Consider the following 18,377-nt stretch of genomic DNA (forward strand, 5'->3'; position numbering starts at 1 on the left):
GTGTGCTTTGCTTTGCGCTCTCAAGGATATGTTGTTAGTCACGTCTGTCTGCTTGAGTGTGCTTTCCCGACCGACCATGTCGCCTACTGGCGGTAATGTGGTGGCGGTGAGCACTGAGCAGCAGACAGGCTTTGGAATGTTTGACCCATGATGTCATCACTAAAGCATGTTTCCCTCTTAAGGCAATTCCAGCCGCCTCTTGGTTGTTACAGCAGAGGTGAAGGACTTGATCTTTCACTAATTGTATGTACAGGTCGCCCTTTCAAAAGAGTTGTATGACCTCAGTGGTCTTTCCTGGTTAAATCGAGGTTAAATGACTGTATCATAAAATAAATAAAAGCTTTGGGGTTTTATGTTGTCTCAGGAGCCGAGGGGAAGGCTGGGATGGCTGCCGTAGCAGATCCAGAGAGGTCTACAGACCTGGAAAAGTTTGGGAAGGATCTGGAGAAAGCCCTGCCGCCATACGCACGACCCGTCTTCCTACGCTTCCTCAACGAGGTCAACAAGACAGGTGGGTTCAGTCTGTGTCCCAAGGATCTCTCCTTCCTCCCAAAGTCTGCATTTGTTCACTTTGAAATGAAATTACTGGTATAAGAAATGTGGTGGAAACTCCCACTAGCCCATGCCTCCGGCAATCCAATGCTTTTAGATTTGTGGGAAGTAGTGAACTAGTGCACACTTCTCTACCGCACTACCACCTCTCCTCTTCTCCCTCACTCTCCTCCTCCAGGCACCTATAAGTTCCAGAAGACAGAGATGCGGAGGGAGGGTTTTGACCCAAGCAGCACGTCAAACAAACTGTACTTCCTTGACCCCAGCAGGGGGCGCTATGTGGAGCTGCACCAGGAGCTCTACAGCAGCATCATCTCAGGGAAGCAGAAACTGTAAATGTGACATCTGATCTGGTCACTCTTTGCCCCCCCCCCCAGCCAATATCCCTAAACAATCCCTATCCACCCCCCACACACACAGAAACACCCCTATACCTGAAGTCACTCTCCCTCCCCCCAGAAAAACTCTAACTCCCACAACCCCCCTATCTCTATCTGCTCTCTCTAAGCCCACGCCCCTCGTTACCTCAGCAACCAGAAAGGAGCAGCTGAGTCTCATCTGGAACACATGACAAGCCAATCTGACACCCTACCCCATGATACACCTAGAGCGACCTTTGCCCTTTGACCCCTGAGGTACTTCCCCCGACCCTTCACCCCCCCACCCCACCCCCCACCCCAGAGCTTCACCTGACCAGGACCAAGAGGAGCGCCCGCTGGAAGGACACAACTTGTTTGCTGAGAGGGGCATGTGGCATGTCTCCAGAATGCAAGAACATAATAACTTACTCCAAATCTAACAAATTAAATACAAACTAGTTAGAGGAACAGGAACATGGCACAATGAAGGAACGTGAATTGAACAAAGGAAACACTCCTATTGGTCTGTCGGGTTTGTCTGTCTAATGTTGATGAGGTCACTCCATCTGAGGCCCAGCCTGCACAATGCCCAGTCAGTGGCTTCTGTTGTGACACAAAAGGACAGATTGGTTTTAGTGGAGTGGGGTCTGCCCATCCATGTTAGACATACAGTACAGCAAGCCTAGAGGCTGTATGTCAGGGGAGGGAGATTCACGTGGTTGAAACTGGGATCCAGCATTGGCAGAACAATAATCAGCCAGCCATAAGGTGATCTGAGAAGAAAGCTGTCTATAATATTGAAATATGTCTGCATTACACCAAATATATTTAATTTGTAGAATAGTCTTTACATATTTAACATAAATAAACGATGATGTTTAACATCGAGTTCCTAATAAAATGCTAATCAAAATGCTAATCATGTTATGCCATGTCCACGGTTGCGCTTGGCTTTCTCCTGACCTCCCCTTCACTACCTTATGGGGTTCTCCTCCCTTCACTACCTTATGGGGTTCTCCTCCCCTTCACTACCTTATGGGGTTCTCCTCCCCTTCACTACCTTATGGGGTTCTCCTCCCCTTCACTACCTTATGGGGTTCTCCTCCCCTTCACTACCTTATGGGGTTCTCCTCCCCTTCACTACCTTATGGGGTTCTCCTCCCCTTCTTCAACCAACCACCGGCCGCTAGAACACATACTCTCACAGTTTCAAACATGATTCTGAAAGTTCTGAATCTGGGATAGAAGATTATGATTCTGAAAGGTTCTGAATCTGGGATAGCAGATTCTGATTCTGGGATAGAAGATTTCTGATTCTGAAAGGTTCTGATTCTGGGATAGAAGATTTCTGATTCTGAAAGGTTCTGATTCTGGGATAGAAGATTCTGTTTCTGAAAGGTTCTGATTTAGATGGGGAGGGTTTCTGTCAGTATTGTGCAGGTTGGGCCTAAATGGTATGGCATAGTGGATATTTTAAAGCCGGACAAAGAGAGCTGAATTGAAAAGCACCAACTTCTGTCCGTCTCTGTGGCGGATTTAATATGAGCAGAGTAATATTCTGGTGCCTCAGAAGGAATTCAACTCTCTCTCAGACTCAAACCAAACGATCGAAGAGAGCTGAGAGGAAAGGGCAAAGATCATTCTCTTCGTCATCGTTGTTTGTTCTTCTTCTTCCTTGTTTCATCTTCTTAGCAGCATGAATGATCAACACAAACAGAGCACTGTGCCTTCACTGTGAGTTTACAGACTCAGATTCACAGGCCCTGTCCCATAACACCCTACTCCTTCACCCCTCACTCCCTTCTGTCCCATAGTCTCTCCCCTCAGTCTCTTCCCTCTCTCCCTACTATCCCGTAGTCTCTCCCCTCAGTCTCTTCCCTCTCTCCCTACTGTCCCGTAGTCTCTCCCCTCAGTCTCTTCCCTCTCTCCCTACTGTCCCGTAGTCTCTCCCCTCGGTCTCTTCCCTCTCTCCCTACTGTCCCGTAGTCTCTCCCCTCAGTCTCTTCCCTCTCTCCCAACTGTCCCGTAGTCTCTCCCCTCAGTCTCTTCCCTCTCTCCCAACTGTCCCGTAGTCTCTCCCCTCAGTCTCTTCCCTCTCTCCCTACTGTCCCGTAGTCTCTCCCCTCAGTCTCTTCCCTCTCTCCCAACTGTCCCGTAGTCTCTCCCCTCGGTCTCTTCCCTCTCTCCCTACTGTCCCGTAGTCTCTTCCCTCAGTCTCTTCCCTCTCTCCCTACTGTCCCGTAGTCTCTTCCCTCAGTCTCTTCCCTCTCTCCCTAATGTCCCGTAGTCTCTCCCCTCAGTCTCTCCCCTCAGTCTCTTCCCTCTCTCCCTACTGTCCCGTAGTCTCTTCCCTCAGTCTCTTCCCTCTCTCCCTACTGTCCCGTAGTCTCTCCCCTCAGTCTCTTCCCTCTCTCCCTACTGTTCCGTAGTCTCTCCCCTCAGTCTCTTCCCTCTCTCCCAACTGTCCCGTAGTCTCTCCCCTCAGTCTCTTCCCTCTCTCCCTACTGTCCCGTAGTCTCTCCCCTCAGTCTCTTCCCTCTCTCCCAACTGTCCCGTAGTCTCTCCCCTCAGTCTCTTCCCTCTCTCCCTACTGTCCCGTAGTCTCTCCCCTCAGTCTCTTCCCTCTCTCCCTACTGTCCCGTAGTCTCTTCCCTCAGTCTCTTCCCTCTCTCCCTACTGTCCCGTAGTCTCTCCCCTCAGTCTCTTCCCTCTCTCCCTACTGTCCCGTAGTGTCTTCCCTCAGTCTCTTCCCTCTCTCCCTACTGTCCCGTAGTGTCTTCCCTCAGTCTCTTCCCTCTCTCCCTAATGTCCCGTAGTCTCTCCCCTCAGTCTCTCTCCTCAGTCTCTCCCCTCAGTCTCTTCCCTCTCTCCCTACTGTCCCGTAGTCTCTTCCCTCTCTCCCTACTGTCCCATAGTCTCTCCCCTCAGTCTCTCCCCTCAGTCTCTTCCCTCTCTCCCTACTGTCCCGTAGTCTCTTCCCTCAGTCTCTTCCCTCTCTCCCTACTGTCCCGTAGTCTCTTCCCTCAGTCTCTTCCCTCTCTCCCTACTGTCCCGTAGTCTCTTCCCTCAGTCTCTTCCCTCTCTCCCTACTATCCCGTAGTCTCTCCCCTCAGTCTCTTCCCTCTCTCCCTACTGTCCCGTAGTCTCTTCCCTCAGTCTCTTCCCTCTCTCCCTACTGTCCCGTAGTCTCTTCCCTCAGTCTCTTCCCTCTCTCCCTACTGTCCCGTAGTCTCTCCCCTCAGTCTCTCTCCTCAGTCTCTCCCCTCAGTCTCTTCCCTCTCTCCCTACTGTCCCGTAGTCTCTCCCCTCAGTCTCTCTCCTCAGTCTCTCCCCTCAGTCTCTCCCCTCAGTCTCTTCCCTCTCTCCCTACTGTCCCGTAGTCTCTTCCCTCTCTCCCTACTGTCCCGTAGCACCCTATTCCCTCAATCTCTATCCTTTACTTATCCATTCAACTCTCCATGTTATTCCCACCCTCTCACTCTCGTTAGGCATGTCTCCCACCAAAGTACCTCACACTCTCATCCCATTTTCTGTCATGCTGTAATTGTTCTCAGAGCACATAAATGCACTACTACCGTCTCCACTCTGACGACTGTCAGTGTACACTCTATCTCTGTGTCCTCTCAAAACAAGCAAACAAATCATGAGCCAGTTCGGCAAGCCAAACATCCTGTCTGTGTGAAGTCGATGGTGGAGACCAGGGGAGAAGGATTCTCCTACCACGCTGAGGATCATGGGTAGTGTAGTTTGCCAGGTTCCTCCCCTTTGTCTCCTGTCTGGTGTGTCTCTGTCGTCTTACATACATGCACACCGGGATGATGAGGAGGAAGAGGAAGTGATGACATTGCTCTCCAGCTCTATCCACCATTTTGTGTATTTATTATTAGTGATGATCGTTTTGTGGCTCACAATGTTTAATGAGGAAAAGTGTTTGTGGAAGAAAACAATTAGACCAATATTTATGTTGTAAAGAGGAATATATACATTTTGGGGGTTATATATGCTGCTTTGATGTTTTTGATCCTGGGGTGTCATAGGATAGTATGACCATGAGGTGGCGCATGACTGGGCAGGCCCAGAGGAATCTGTAAGGGCATTGGGCAATAGTCTGAAGTGGTTTACTCGCATGTCTGATATGAAAGGAGTGGAGACAAGTGGAAACAGCCATAGCCGTATTGCTTTCACCTAACCTGCTGTGTTGTTGTGTTAAAGGAGAGGAGACCAGGAGCGGGATCTATTCTAGACTATTGAGATGCACCTCCTGTCTGTCCCAGATGTGTTTCCCACTTGGGGGGAATTTAAATTATACATATTTTAAGTATGAATTATTCCTTATTTGAATGTGCATTGACTGTGTCAGAGCTATGCGTTGTTTGTTATTTTCTCTGTGTGAAATCAAAGCTTTAATGTGTCAGGATTCTGGAAGTGAGTGAAGGGGCTCCGCGAGTTTGTCTGCCTGTTAGACCGTTGACCAGCACCCACACCTATGACAGCCCCTGACCACTGGAGGGCGCCAAACTCCAGCCCTTCTATACAGTCTGCTGTGCGGAGGCCCTCTGTTTTCATACCTGTCCTGCATTGGTCACAATGTGACACACACACACACACACAGATGAAGTCGAATGAGAGTATGGCAATATCAGAGTGTATTGTTTGGATAGCTACAGTCCAACCGCTTAAGAAACAGGTTTAGTCCTACATTCCACTAGAACTACATTCCATTCCAATATGTCTCTTGTCAATCTGTCCCCAGTCAATCAGTCAATCAAATGTATTTATAAAGCCCTTTTTACATCAGCAGATGTCACAAAGTGATGTAGAGAAACCCAGACTAAAACTATAAACAGCAAGCAGTCTCGTCTCACAACTGTGCAGAGTCTGGCGAGTGAGATTGCTCTGTCCCCAGCAGAATAAAATATGTGGAAACTTGAGATGAGTATGAATAATGGCCACGTGCTTACTTTACAAGCCATTACATCAATACTGTTGCTTTGCACTGTAACTTTGATGACGCTATTTCTAAAGCCTTGTGGGCAGGCGTGTACAGAGAATAGGCCTACCTAGTACCCACACATCCCAATTTCAGTGTTATCTTTAAGTACTGCTATCTTATTCCTGTGACACTGAATAGAGAGACGTGAGTGTCACAGACTCTCTGAGGTTATCAGTTTACTCTGGTGATGTCCAGAGACAACTCCCTAGCTGCTAGGAAGTTGTGTAGAACGCACAGACTAAGGGGTAAGAGGCTAGGAGTTGTTTCTGGACAGGGCACATGTGTCACAAACCAATTGTAACGTGTGAGAGGGACAGGGTGTTGGTCAGGTCTTTAACCAGAGGGAGGCGCTGTTTCCCAGCAAAATCATCCTGGCTGCTGCCTAACACACCAGTGAACCCTCATTCCATAGGACTAAACATTATTATTATGTCCTACTAACAAACTGTATCAAAGAATGTCTGATTTATTTATAAAATATATTGTTGAAATATCAATGCATTGCTCTTCTATAGTACTGGGGTACTGGGATGATGGATAACGAATAAAACTGATTGATGAATGGAAACTTACTTTGTTTACCTTGGTTGTATATTGTGTTGAAGTGAAGAGTCCCAAATGGTAAATAAATAATGCTCTATACCTTTATTTTCTTATGATTGGTTCATATCAGTTGCATGGTATGCTTGAGCCAATCATGAGACCCAATGATACTGACAAACAGGAAGTAGGATGTAGAACTAGAAGCCTGCATTGAATATGTTAGGTGATTTTTTGGAGTCATGGGTAACTGCATAGACGGAGTGTGTCTGAAAGTGGGCATGTAAACAGAAGTGGGAGAATCAACAGAAGTGGGAGAATCAACAGAAGTGGGAGAATCAACAGAAGTGGGTATCTGGAAAGCGAATCAGCTAATTAGGCAGCTTTGTTGCCACTCAATACTGTTTTGCGGGGCTGATTTGGCCTCACAATGACTCGATTGTTGACAACTGTAGCATTTTAGCTAAGCCTAATCCGTTTCCTAACCTTAACCTCATTCTCCTAACCTGTCACGTTAATTATCCTAACCTGCTACGTTAGTTCTCTTAACCTGCAATGTAAGCTGGCCCACTGTACACCTGGCTATGGCCCGTAAAACCAATCATGGAGTACTGATGCTACACCCATCGCTATTGATCCATCCACTGAAGTTACACCCATCGCTATTGAGCCATCCACTGAAGTTACACCCATCGCTATTTATCCATCCACTGAAGTTACACCCATCGCTATTGAGCCATCCACTGAAGTTACACCCATCGCTATTGATCCATCCACTGATGCTACACCCATCGCTATTGATCCATCCACTGAAGTTACACCCATCGCTATTGAGCTATCCACTGAAGTTACACCCATCGCTATTGATCCATCCACTGAAGTTACACCCATCGCTATTGATCCATCCACTGATGCTACACCCATCGCTATTGATCCATCCACTGAAGTTACACCCGTCGCTATTGATCCATCCACTGATGTTACACCCATCGCTATTGATCCATCCACTGAAGTTACACCCATCGCTATTGATCCATCCACTGAAGTTACACCCGTCGCTATTGATCCATCCACTGAAGTTACACCCGTCGCTATTGATCCATCCACTGAAGTTACACCCATCGCTATTGATCCATCCACTGATGTTACACCCATCGCTATTGATCCATCCACTGATGTTACACCCATCGCTATTGATCCATCCACTGATGTTACACCCATCGCTATTGATCCATCCACTGAAGTTACACCCATCGCTATTGATCCATCCACTGATGCTACACCCATCGCTATTGATCCATCCACTGATGTTACACCCATCGCTATTGATCCATCCACTGATGCTACACCCATCGCTATTGATCCATCCACTGATGCTACACCCATCGCTATTGATCCATCCACTGATGTTACACCCATCACGCCCTGACCAAACTAAATAACGACAAAACAAAGGAACTAAGGTCAGAACATGACAATGCTGATGTCCTCTTCCTCTTGTCTATAAATGACTAGCTGGCTTTAAATCATGCATACAAAAATATTGGCAATGGTGAATCCATATTAATAAATAGTATTTTTTGGGGGGGGGGGTTTATATTGTAAAATGACATGTTGCTCTTCTGACAGTGTTGCCCAGTGTATGACTCAAAACAAAGGCTTCTTGGTTGGTAAAAGGACAAACAGTGAATTGAATAATTGTTTAAAAAATAGCACAAATGTCCCTTTATCTGTCTGAATCCTACGACTGGTGTATTTGAAGCTTGGTCTTCTTTGCTCTCCTCTCAGAATTGTAATAAAGAATTTTCAGCAATGTCTATCATTCCCTCTCTACCTGCTGCAGCTGGGCACCGTCCTAGGCGGATGCTCAACAAAGTGGAGAGTCTCAAATGGCCAGGAAGCAATGGTCTATAACCATGTTATATGGTAGGCCTGAGCCAATCATGAAACCCCGACGCTACTGAGAAAAGGAAGTAGAATGTAGAACTAGAAACCTGCAATGAAAATGCTATGTGATTTCGGGGAGTATCTCAATTGCATGCTCCTCGCATCCTTTCTACTCGCCCCATTCTGAAAACCCATTGGAGGAGAAGGTCGGAGGGGCGGGACCTCTGGCTTTCTCATCCAATGGGTTTTGGTGCCAGGAGTATGCAACTGAGTTTCTCTCCGTGCCTCCTTGTTTTCTCGAGGCACTCTAGCCATTGATCTGTCAAGAAAACTGCGTCAGACATCTGAACCTATTATGGGGTAATGTGTATTGTGGAGAGCAAAACACCTCTCTCCTATCTGATGATTGACTGGGGCATAATTCTGTATCTCTCTGGTCTCAGAAAGGATCACTCCAGTTTAGGAAGGGAAATCAACGAGGGGTCTATGCGTTCTCTGGAAAATAATGAACCATGTGGAAGGTGTGTTCCATGACACACTTTCGGAGTGGAACTGACCTTCCACGGAGTTGCTTTATTTGCCAAGGAACACAAAGAGCCCCGAGCTGATTGTCCCTTTTATACCATGGCTATAATTTAACAAATTTATAGCTAGAAATGTGTTCATTTGCGGGTATAAATGTGTTAAACATCCACTGAAGTAGCTAACAAGTTTACTAGATAGTGACAGTAACCAAACAAACAGACTTGCTAGTTTAGCTAACCAAACTATAAGTCCTAGCTTGCTATTATGAAAATCTAATTCACCGATGCCAATGTTTTCAATTTGACTTTTGCTTTCAAAAGCAGCTCAAACATAGAACATGCAATAACTATATCCATTGAATTCATGCTCTAGAATGCCCTTCAAGCCAATCAGAAACGAGTATTCAACAATGCCATGGTATAAGTAATATTAATAAACCCTTCTTCTTCTCACCAACCTAGCCACATGATGCACTTTTTATTTATCATTATCAAAGTTAGCTGACGACACAACAGTGGTAGGACTGATTACCAACGACGATGAGGCAGCCTACAGGGAGGAGGTCAGAGACCTGGCAGTGTGTTGCCAGGACAACAACCTCTCCCTCAACGTCAGCAAGACAAAGGAGCTGGTCGTGGGCTACAGGAAATGGAGGGGCGAGCACGCCCCCATCCACATCGATGGGGCTGTAGTGTAGCGGGTCGAGAGCCTCAAGTTTCTCTGTGTCCACATCACCAAGGAATTAACATGGTCCACCACACACCCACACAGTTGTGAAGAGGGCATGGTAGCTCCTCTTCCGCCTCAGGGGGCTGAAAAGATTTGGAATGGGCCTTCAGATCTTCAAAAAGTTATACAGCTGCACCATTGAGCGCATCTTGACTTGTTGCGTCATCGCTTGGTGCGAAAACTGAAACCACTCGATTGCAAGGCGCTACAGAGGGTGATGAGTACGGCCCAGTACATCACTGGGGTCGAGCTCCCTGCCATCCAGGACCTCTCTCTATGCCAGGGGTCAGAGGAAGGCACAAAAGATTGTCAAAGATTGCAGCCACCCAAGCCATTGACTGTTCTCTCTGCTACCACACAGCAAGCGGTACCAGTGCACCAAGTCTGGAACCAACAGGACCCTGAACGAGCCACAAGACTGCTAAACAAGACCGTTAAATAGCTAACCAAATGGCTACCCAGAGTACCTGCATTGACCTTTTTTTGCACTGAATCGATGCACACACACTGGACTCTACCCACACACCCACACATACAGTACCAGTCAAAAGATTGGACACACCTACTCATTCAAGGGGTTTCTTTATTTTTACTATTTTCTACATTGTAGAATAATAGTGAAGACATCAAAACCACATATGGAATCATGTAGTAACCAACAAAGTGTTAAACACTTGTTTGAGACTTGTTTTTCAACAGGACAATGTTGGCTGCTTTTCCTTCACTCTGCGGTCCAATTCATCCCAAACCATCTCAATTGGGTTGAGGTCGGGTGATTGTGGAGGCCAGGTCATCTGATACAGCACTACGACTTCTTGGTCAAAAAGCCCTTACACAGCCTGGAGGTGTGTTGGGTCATTGTCCTGTTGGAACAATGTCCACTAAACTCAAAGCACTAAACTCAAACCATATGTGATTGTGTATCGCTGCAGAATGCTGTGATAGCCATACTGGTTAAGTGTCAACAGCAAAGCAGTGTCACCAGCAAAGCACCCCCACACCTTCACACCTCCTCCTCCATGCTTAACGGTGGGACCCACAGATGCGGAGATCATCCATTCACCGACACTGCGTCTCACAAACACATACTGCTGTTGGAACCAAAAACCTCAAATTTGGACTCTTCAGACCAAAGGACAAATTCCCACCGGTCTAATGTCCATTGCTCGTGTTTCTTGGCTTAAGCAAGTCTCTTCTTATTATTGGTGTCCTTTAGTAGTGGTTTCTTTGCAGCAATTCGACCATGAAGGCCTGATTCACACAGTCTCCTCTGAACAGTTGATGTTGAAATGTGTCTGTTACTTGAACTCTGTGAAGCATTTATTTGGGCTGCAATTTCTGAAGCTGATAACTCTAATGAACTTATCCCCTGCAGCAGAGGTAACCCTGGGTCTTGCTTCCTGTGGCGGTCCTCATGAGAGCCAGTTTCATCATAGTGCGCTTGATGGTTTTTGCGACTGCACTCAAAGGAACTTTCAAAGTTCTTGACATTTACTGGATTGACTGACCTTCATGTCTTAAAGTAATGATGGACTGTCGTTTCTCTTTGCTTATTTGAGCTGTTCTTGCCATAGTATGGACTTGGTCTTTTACCAAATAGGGCTATCTTCTGTATACCACCCCTAACTTGTCACGACACAACTGATTGTCTCAAACGCATTAAGAAGGAAAGAAATTCCACAAATTAACTTTTAACAAGGCACACCTGTTAATTGAAATGCCTTCCAGGTGACTACCTCATGAAGCTGGTTGAGAGATTGCCAAGAGTGTGTAAAGCTGTCCAAAGGGGGCTACTTTGAAGAATCTCAAATGCAAAATATATTTTTGGAATTACTACATGATTCCATGTTTGTTATTTCATAGTTTTGATGTCTTCACTATTATTCTACAATGTAGAAAATAGTACAAATTAAGAAAAACCCTGGAATGAGTAGGTTTGTCCAATCTTTTGACTGGTACTGTATGTGGGAACTCCTTCAAGACTGTTGGAAAAGCATTCCAGGTGTAGCTAGTTGAGAGAATGCCAAGAATGTGCAAAACTGTCACCAAGACAAAGGGTGGCTATTTTGAAGAATCTCAAATATAAAATATATTTTGATTTGATTAACACTTTTTTGGTTACTACATGGTTCCATATGGGTTATTTCATGTCTTCTACAATGTAGAAAATAGTCAAAATAAAGAATAGCCCTTGAATGAGTAGGTCTGTTCAAACTTTTGACTGATACCGTACTTACACTAACTTACCAACACAGACACACTGCATATGCCCCGCCCCACACATTTAACATGCGCTCACATTCACACTGATGCCACACACACACACACACTTTCAAACTCACCACATACGCTGCTGCTACTGCTCAGTCTATTATCTATCCTGTTGCCTAGTTACTTTACCCTTACCTATATGTACATAGCTACCTCAATTACCTAGTACCTCGGTACTGGTACTCCCTGTATAGAGCTGTGTTTTTTTAGGGACCTGTCAAGAAACATTTCACTGTTAGTCTACACCTGTTGTTTACAGTGCCTTGCAAAAGTATTCATCCCTCTTGGCATTTTTCCAGTTTTGTTGCATTACAACCTGCAATTTAAATTGATTTTTATTTGGATTTCATGTAATGGACATACATAAAATAGTCCAAATTGGTGAAGTGAAATGAAAAAAGTTCGTTTAAAAAAATTCTCAAAAAATTCTCAAAACGGAAAAGTGGTGTGTGCACATGTATTCCCCCCTTTGCTATGGAGCCCCTAAATAAGATCTGGTGCAACAAATTACCTTCAGAAGTCACATAATTAGTTAAATGAAGTCCACCTGTGTGCAATCTAAGTGTCACATGATCTGTCACATGATCTCAGTATACATACACCTGTTCTGAAAGGCCCCAGAGTCTGCAACACCACTAAGCAAGGGGCACCACCAAGCAAGCGGTACCATGAAGACCAAGGAGCTTTCCAAACAGGTCAGGGACAAAGTTGTGGAGAAGTACAGATCAGGGTTGGGTTATAAAAAATATCAGTACCTTGGACCTCCCACGGAGCACCATTAAATCCATTTCTTTTTTAAATGGAAAGAAAATGGCACCACAACAAACCTGCCAAAGGAGGGCCGCCCACCAAAACTCACAGACCAGGCAAGGAGGGCATTAATCAGAGAGGAAACAAAGAGACCAAAGATAACCCTGAAGGAGCTGCAAAGCTCCACAGTGGAGATTGGAGTATCTGTCCATAGGACCACTTTAAGCCGTACACTCCACAGAGCTGGGCTTTACAGAAGAGTAACCAGAAAAAAGCCATTGCTTAAAGAAAATAATAAGCAGACACATGTGGTGTTTACCAAAAGGCATTTGGGAGACTCCCAAAACATATGGAAGAAGGTACTCTGGTCAGATGAGACAAAAATGTAGCTTTTTGGCCATCAAGGAAAACACTATGTCTGTTGCAAACCCAACAACTCTCATCACCCTGAGAATACCATCCCCACAGTGAAGCATGGTGGTGGCAGCATCATGCTGCGGGGATGTTTTTCATCAGCAGGGAAACTGGTCAGAATTGAAGGAACGATGGATGGTGCTAAATACAGGGAAATTCTTTAGGGAAATCTGTTTCAGTCTTCCGGAGATTTGAGACTGGGACGGGGGTTCAACTTCCAGCAGGACAATGACCCTAAGCATACTGCTAAAGCAACACTTGAGTGGTTTAAGAGGAAACATTTAAATGTCCTGGAATGGCCTAGTCAAAAACCCAGACCTCAATCCAATCGAGAATCTGTGGTATGACTTAAAGATTGCAGTACACCAGCGGAACCCATCCAACTTGAAGTAGCTGGAGCAGTTTTGTAAAAATCCCAGTGGCTAGATGTGCCAAGCTTATAGAGACATACTCCAAGAGACTTGCAGCTGTAATTTTTGCAAAAGGTGGCTCTACAAAGTATTGACTTTGGGGGGGTGAATAGTTATGCACGCTCAAGTTTTCATTTTTTCAAGTCTTATTTCTTGCTTCAAAGTGGTAGGCATGTTGTGTAAATCAAATTATACAAACCCCAGAAAAATACATTTTAATTCCAAGTTGTAAGGCAGCAAAACAGGAAAAATGCCAAGGGGGTGAATACTTTCGCAAGCCACTGTATGACGCATGTGACAAATAACATTTGATTCGATTATTTGCCTTCTGTTTTTCTGTTCTGTTGTGGCATTTAGGAACAACATTAAGCAATGGTAGAGAAGGCAGTGGTGAAAAAACTAGCCAATTGTCACACTTAAGTAAAAGTATAGATACCTTAATAGAAACCTGTTAAAGATAGGGCTGATTGCTGCCCCCTTTGGGGGAATTGCGTGCCCATAGTAAACAGAAAAGAAATCTGTCAAAAATTGCTAATATATGCATATAAAAAATATTATTGAATAGAAAACACTCTAAAGCTTCTAAAACCGTTTAAATTATGTCTGTGTGTAAAGCAGAACTCTCAGGGCACTAATTCTCCCAAACTCTCTCTTGTCATCATAAAGTTGTCCCAACTTTGACGTCATCGCCCCCACCCTTCCCAAGCACCTACAGTCCTGGGAACAGTTTCTATGTCTTCAGCGCGATGTCTGCTTTCAATAGAGCTTCTCATTGTGAGAATCGCGCGCTCACGAGAGTTTTGGCGGGCCGAAACCTTTCGGCACAACAATGCGTGTGTTTCGGTTCGTCCTCAGAATTGCTGTGAAGCTATATAACATGCTAACGCTGTGTTCTGAACATAGTTTGACAAGTTTAGTCGACATATAATATGTAATTTAGACGTTTTGGTGCGCACCCACTTGACTTTTTGGCTGCATTTCAACCGAAATATGTCGTGTTTGATAACCGAAAGACGCAGACTTCAAAACTAAAGCTGTATAAACCCTTCCAGGTCTTCTGATGGAAGAACAGCAAAGGTAAGGGAATATTTATGTGTTAAATTTGGGTTTCTGTGGACTCCAAGATAGAGGAGCCAAAATGCTAATTCCTGAGCGCCGACTCATATTATAGCCTAGTGAACGAAATCTGTAACGTTAAAAATAAATGTAACACAGCGATTGCATTTAGAAGAAGTGTATCTTTCTATATATATGTAGAACATGCATATTTAGTCCAAGTTTATGTTGTGTATTCCATGTTAGCTGACTGCATCTGCCGGAGCGATCGTCATTTCTCCGGACATTTGAGTAGCATTTTTTGAACAATGCGTCATTGTAAACAGAGATTTATGGATATATATAGCATATTATTGAAAAAAAACATAAATGTACTGTGTAACATGTTATATTACTGTCATCTGATGAAGATTTCAAAAGGTTAGTGAAATTATTTTTCTTTTAATCCTGCGTTTGGTGATTGCATATTTTGTTCAATTTGGCTATGGAAATTAGCTGTGTCTTCGGTGTGTCTTCGGTGGTGGTTTGACATAAATATGTGCTATGTTTTCGCCGTAAAACATTTTAGAAATCTGACTTGCTGGCTAGATAAACAAGTTGTTTATCTTTCATTTGAGCTATTGGACTTGTTAATGTGTGGAGGTTAAATATTTTTAAGAATATTTTTTGCGTTCCATGAGCCACATTCCAGCTGACGGTGGGAGGGCTGGTTCCCAGCTGGGAACCAAGATCTTCAACAGTTACTAGAAAGTTACTCAAGTAAAAGTGGAAGTCACCCAGTAAAAATACTACTTGAGTAAAAGTCTAAAAGTATTTGGTTTTAAATATACTGAAGTATCAAAAGTACATTTAATTGCTAAAATATATTTAAGCATTTGTCACGTCCTGACCTTAGAGAGCTTTTTATGTCTCTATTTTGGTTTGGTCAGGGTGTGATTTGGGTGGGCATTCTATGTTCCTTTTTCTATGTTTTTGTGTTTCTTTGTTTTGGCCGGGTATGGTTCTCAATCAGGGACAGTCAGGGTCTATCGTTGTCTCTGATTGGGAACCATACTTAGGTAGCTTTTTCCCACATATGTTTTGTGGGTAGTTGTTTTCTGTCTAGTGTTCTTCACCAGACAGGACTGTTTCGGTTTCGTTTATTCACTTTGTTATTTTTGTATAAGTGTTCAGTTCAATAAAAGTCATGAACACTTACCACGCTGCGCTTTGGTCTGATTCCTCCTCATCCGACGACTACACCCGTTACAGAACTACCCACCACAAACGGACCACGCAGCGTGGTATGGAGGAGCAGAGGGTTCAGGACTCCTGGACATGGGAGGAGATATTGGACGGAAAGGGACCCTGGAGACAGGCTGGAGAATATCGCCACCCGAAAACGGAACTGGAGGCAGCTAAAGCTGAGAGGCGGCGATCTGAGGCGAGTCAGTGATGCAGGCACAAGAGGCAGCCCCAAAAAGAATTGGGACTGGCACACGGGGAGATTGGCGGAGTCTGGCTATAGACCTGAGCCAACTCCCTGTGCTTACCTGACGCAGGCACCGTGTGCTCATAGCCCGGTGCGCTATATGCCAGCCCCCCGCAAGTGCCATGCGAGAGTGCGCATCCAACCAGGGCGGATTGTGGGAGCTTAGCGCGCTTGGTCTCCGGTGCGCCTTTTCGGCCCAGGGTATCCTGCGCCGGCTCTGCGCACTGTGTGCGCTGGGACTGTTCAGTTCGTCCTATGCCTGCGCTCCGCCCGTGCCGGGCTAAAGGGGGCATTGAGCCAAGTGGAGAGGTGCGAGTGGTAAGCACCAGATCCCCAGTGCTCCCCCACAGCCCGGTTCGACCTGTGCCTGCACTCTGGAGGGGCCGGGCTAAAGTGGTCATTCAGCCTGGAGGAGTGGTGCCAAGGCTGCGCACCAGAGCTCCAGTGCTCCCCCACAGCCCGGTTCATCCGGTGCCTCCTCTACGCACCAGGCCTCCTGTAGGTCTCCCTAGCCTGGTGGGCCCTGTGGCAGCCCCACACACCAGGCTGTCTCTGCATCTCCTCCCTCCAGAGTTGCCCTCCAGTCTGGACCATCCAGCGACGTACTCCAGTCCGGAGCCTCCAGTGTCGCCCTCCAGTCCGGAGCCTCCAGAGGCGCCCTCCAGTCCGGAGCCCCCAATGAGGGTCCCCAGTCCGGGGTCGGCGGCGAGGGTCCCCTCTCTAGAGGGACCACCTAAGTGGGCCAAGCCAGAGGTGGAGCGGGGTCTACGTCCCGCACCAGAGCCGCCACCGCGGAGAAATACCCACCCAGACCCTCCCCTATAGGTTCAGGTTTTGCGGCCGGAGTCCGCACCTTTGGGGGGGGGGGGGGGGTACTGTCACGCCCTGACCTTAGAGAGCTTTTTATGTCTCTATTTTGGTTTGGTCAGGGTGTGATTTGGATGGGCATTCTGTGTTCTTTTTTCTATGTTTTTGTATTCTTTGTTTTGGCTGGGTATGGTTCTCAATCAGGGACAGCTGTCTATCGCTTTTACCCACATGTGTTTTGTGGGTAGTTGTTTTCTGTTTCGTGTTATTCACCAGGCAGGACTGTTTCGTTTATTCACTGTTATTTTTGTTTAGGTGTTCAGTTCAATAAAAGTCATGAACACTTACCACGCTGCGCTTTGGTCCGATTCCTCCTCATCCGATGACGACACCTGTTACAGTATCAAAAGTAAAAGTATGAGTAATTTCAAATTCCTTATATTAAGCAAAGCGGACAACACCATGTTCTTCTTTTTAAAATGTACGGATAGCCAGGGGCACACTCCAACACTCAGACATTATTTACAAAAGATGCTTTTGTGTTTAGTGAGTCCCCCAGAGCATAGGCAGTAGGGATGACCACGTGTGCGTGAATTTAACAATTTTCCTGTTCTGCTAAGCATTCAAAATGTAAGTACTTTGGGTTGTCAGGGAAACTGTATGGAGTAAAAAGTACAATATTTTCATTAGGAATGTAGTGAAGTAAAAGTAAAAGTAGTCAAAAATATAAATAGTAAAGTAAAAATACCCCCCAAAAAACGACTTACAGTGGCAAGAAAAAGTATGTGAACCCTTTGGCATTACCTGGATTTCTGCATAAATGTGTCATAAAATTTGATCTGATCTTCATCTTAGTCACAACAATGGACAAACAGTGTGCTTAAACTAATAACACACACATTATTGTATTTTTCTTGTCTAAATTGAATACATCATTTAAACATTCACGGTGTAGGTTGGAAAAAGTATGTGAACCCCTAGGCTAATCGCTTCTCCAAAAGCGTATTGGAGTCAGGAGTCAGCAAACCTTGAGTCCAATCAATGAGACGAGATTGGAGATGTTGGTTAGAGCTGCCCTGCCCTATTTAAAAAAACTCACAAAATTTGAGTTTGCTATTCACAAGACGCATTGCCTGATGTGAACCTTGCCTCGAACAAAAGAGATCTCAGAAGACCTACGATTAAGAATTGTTGACTTGCATAAAGCTGGAATGGGTTACAAAAGTATCTCTAAAAGCCTTGATGTTCATCAGTCCACAGTAAGACAAATGATCTATAAATAGAGAAAGTTCAGCACTGTTGCTACTCTCCCTAGGAATGGCCGCTCTGCAAAGATGACTGCAAGAGCTCAGTGCAGAATGCTCAATGAGTTTAAGATGAATCCTAAAGTGTCAGCTAAAGACTTACAGAAATCTCTGGAACATGCTAACATCTCTGTTGACGAGTCTATGACACGTAAAACACCAAACAATAATGGTGGTCATGGGAGGACACCACGGCAGAAGAAAAGACATATATTTTTTAAACATTGCTAAACGTCTGAAGTTCACAAACGAGCACCTGGATGTTCCACGGAACATCTGGCAAAATATTCTGTGGACAGATTAAAGTTG

The 18,377-nt window shown here is 45.3% G+C and overlaps 1 protein-coding gene across 2 annotated transcripts in view; it reads left to right on the plus strand.

Annotated features, from left to right (window-relative positions):
- LOC109877857 (long-chain fatty acid transport protein 4) overlaps positions 1-6,476 on the plus strand; it is a 42,809-nt gene extending 36,333 nt beyond the window's left edge. The window contains exons 12-14 of one of the 2 annotated variants that reach the window (XR_004204974.1): positions 365-511; positions 731-2,138; positions 2,176-6,476. Coding sequence is in view for 1 of the 2 variants with exons in the window: in XM_031802675.1 (XP_031658535.1) it covers positions 365-511; positions 731-888 (305 nt within the window). In the remaining variant the exon portion in view is untranslated. Of the gene's footprint in view, positions 1-364; positions 512-730 lie in introns of both variants that reach the window. The other variant, XM_031802675.1, reaches the window with a different exon arrangement.
- The last annotated feature ends 11,901 nt before the right edge of the window (positions 6,477-18,377 follow it).

This window comes from Oncorhynchus kisutch, linkage group LG23, assembly GCF_002021735.2.
Source record: "Oncorhynchus kisutch isolate 150728-3 linkage group LG23, Okis_V2, whole genome shotgun sequence".
Taxonomy (NCBI): domain Eukaryota; kingdom Metazoa; phylum Chordata; class Actinopteri; order Salmoniformes; family Salmonidae; genus Oncorhynchus; species Oncorhynchus kisutch.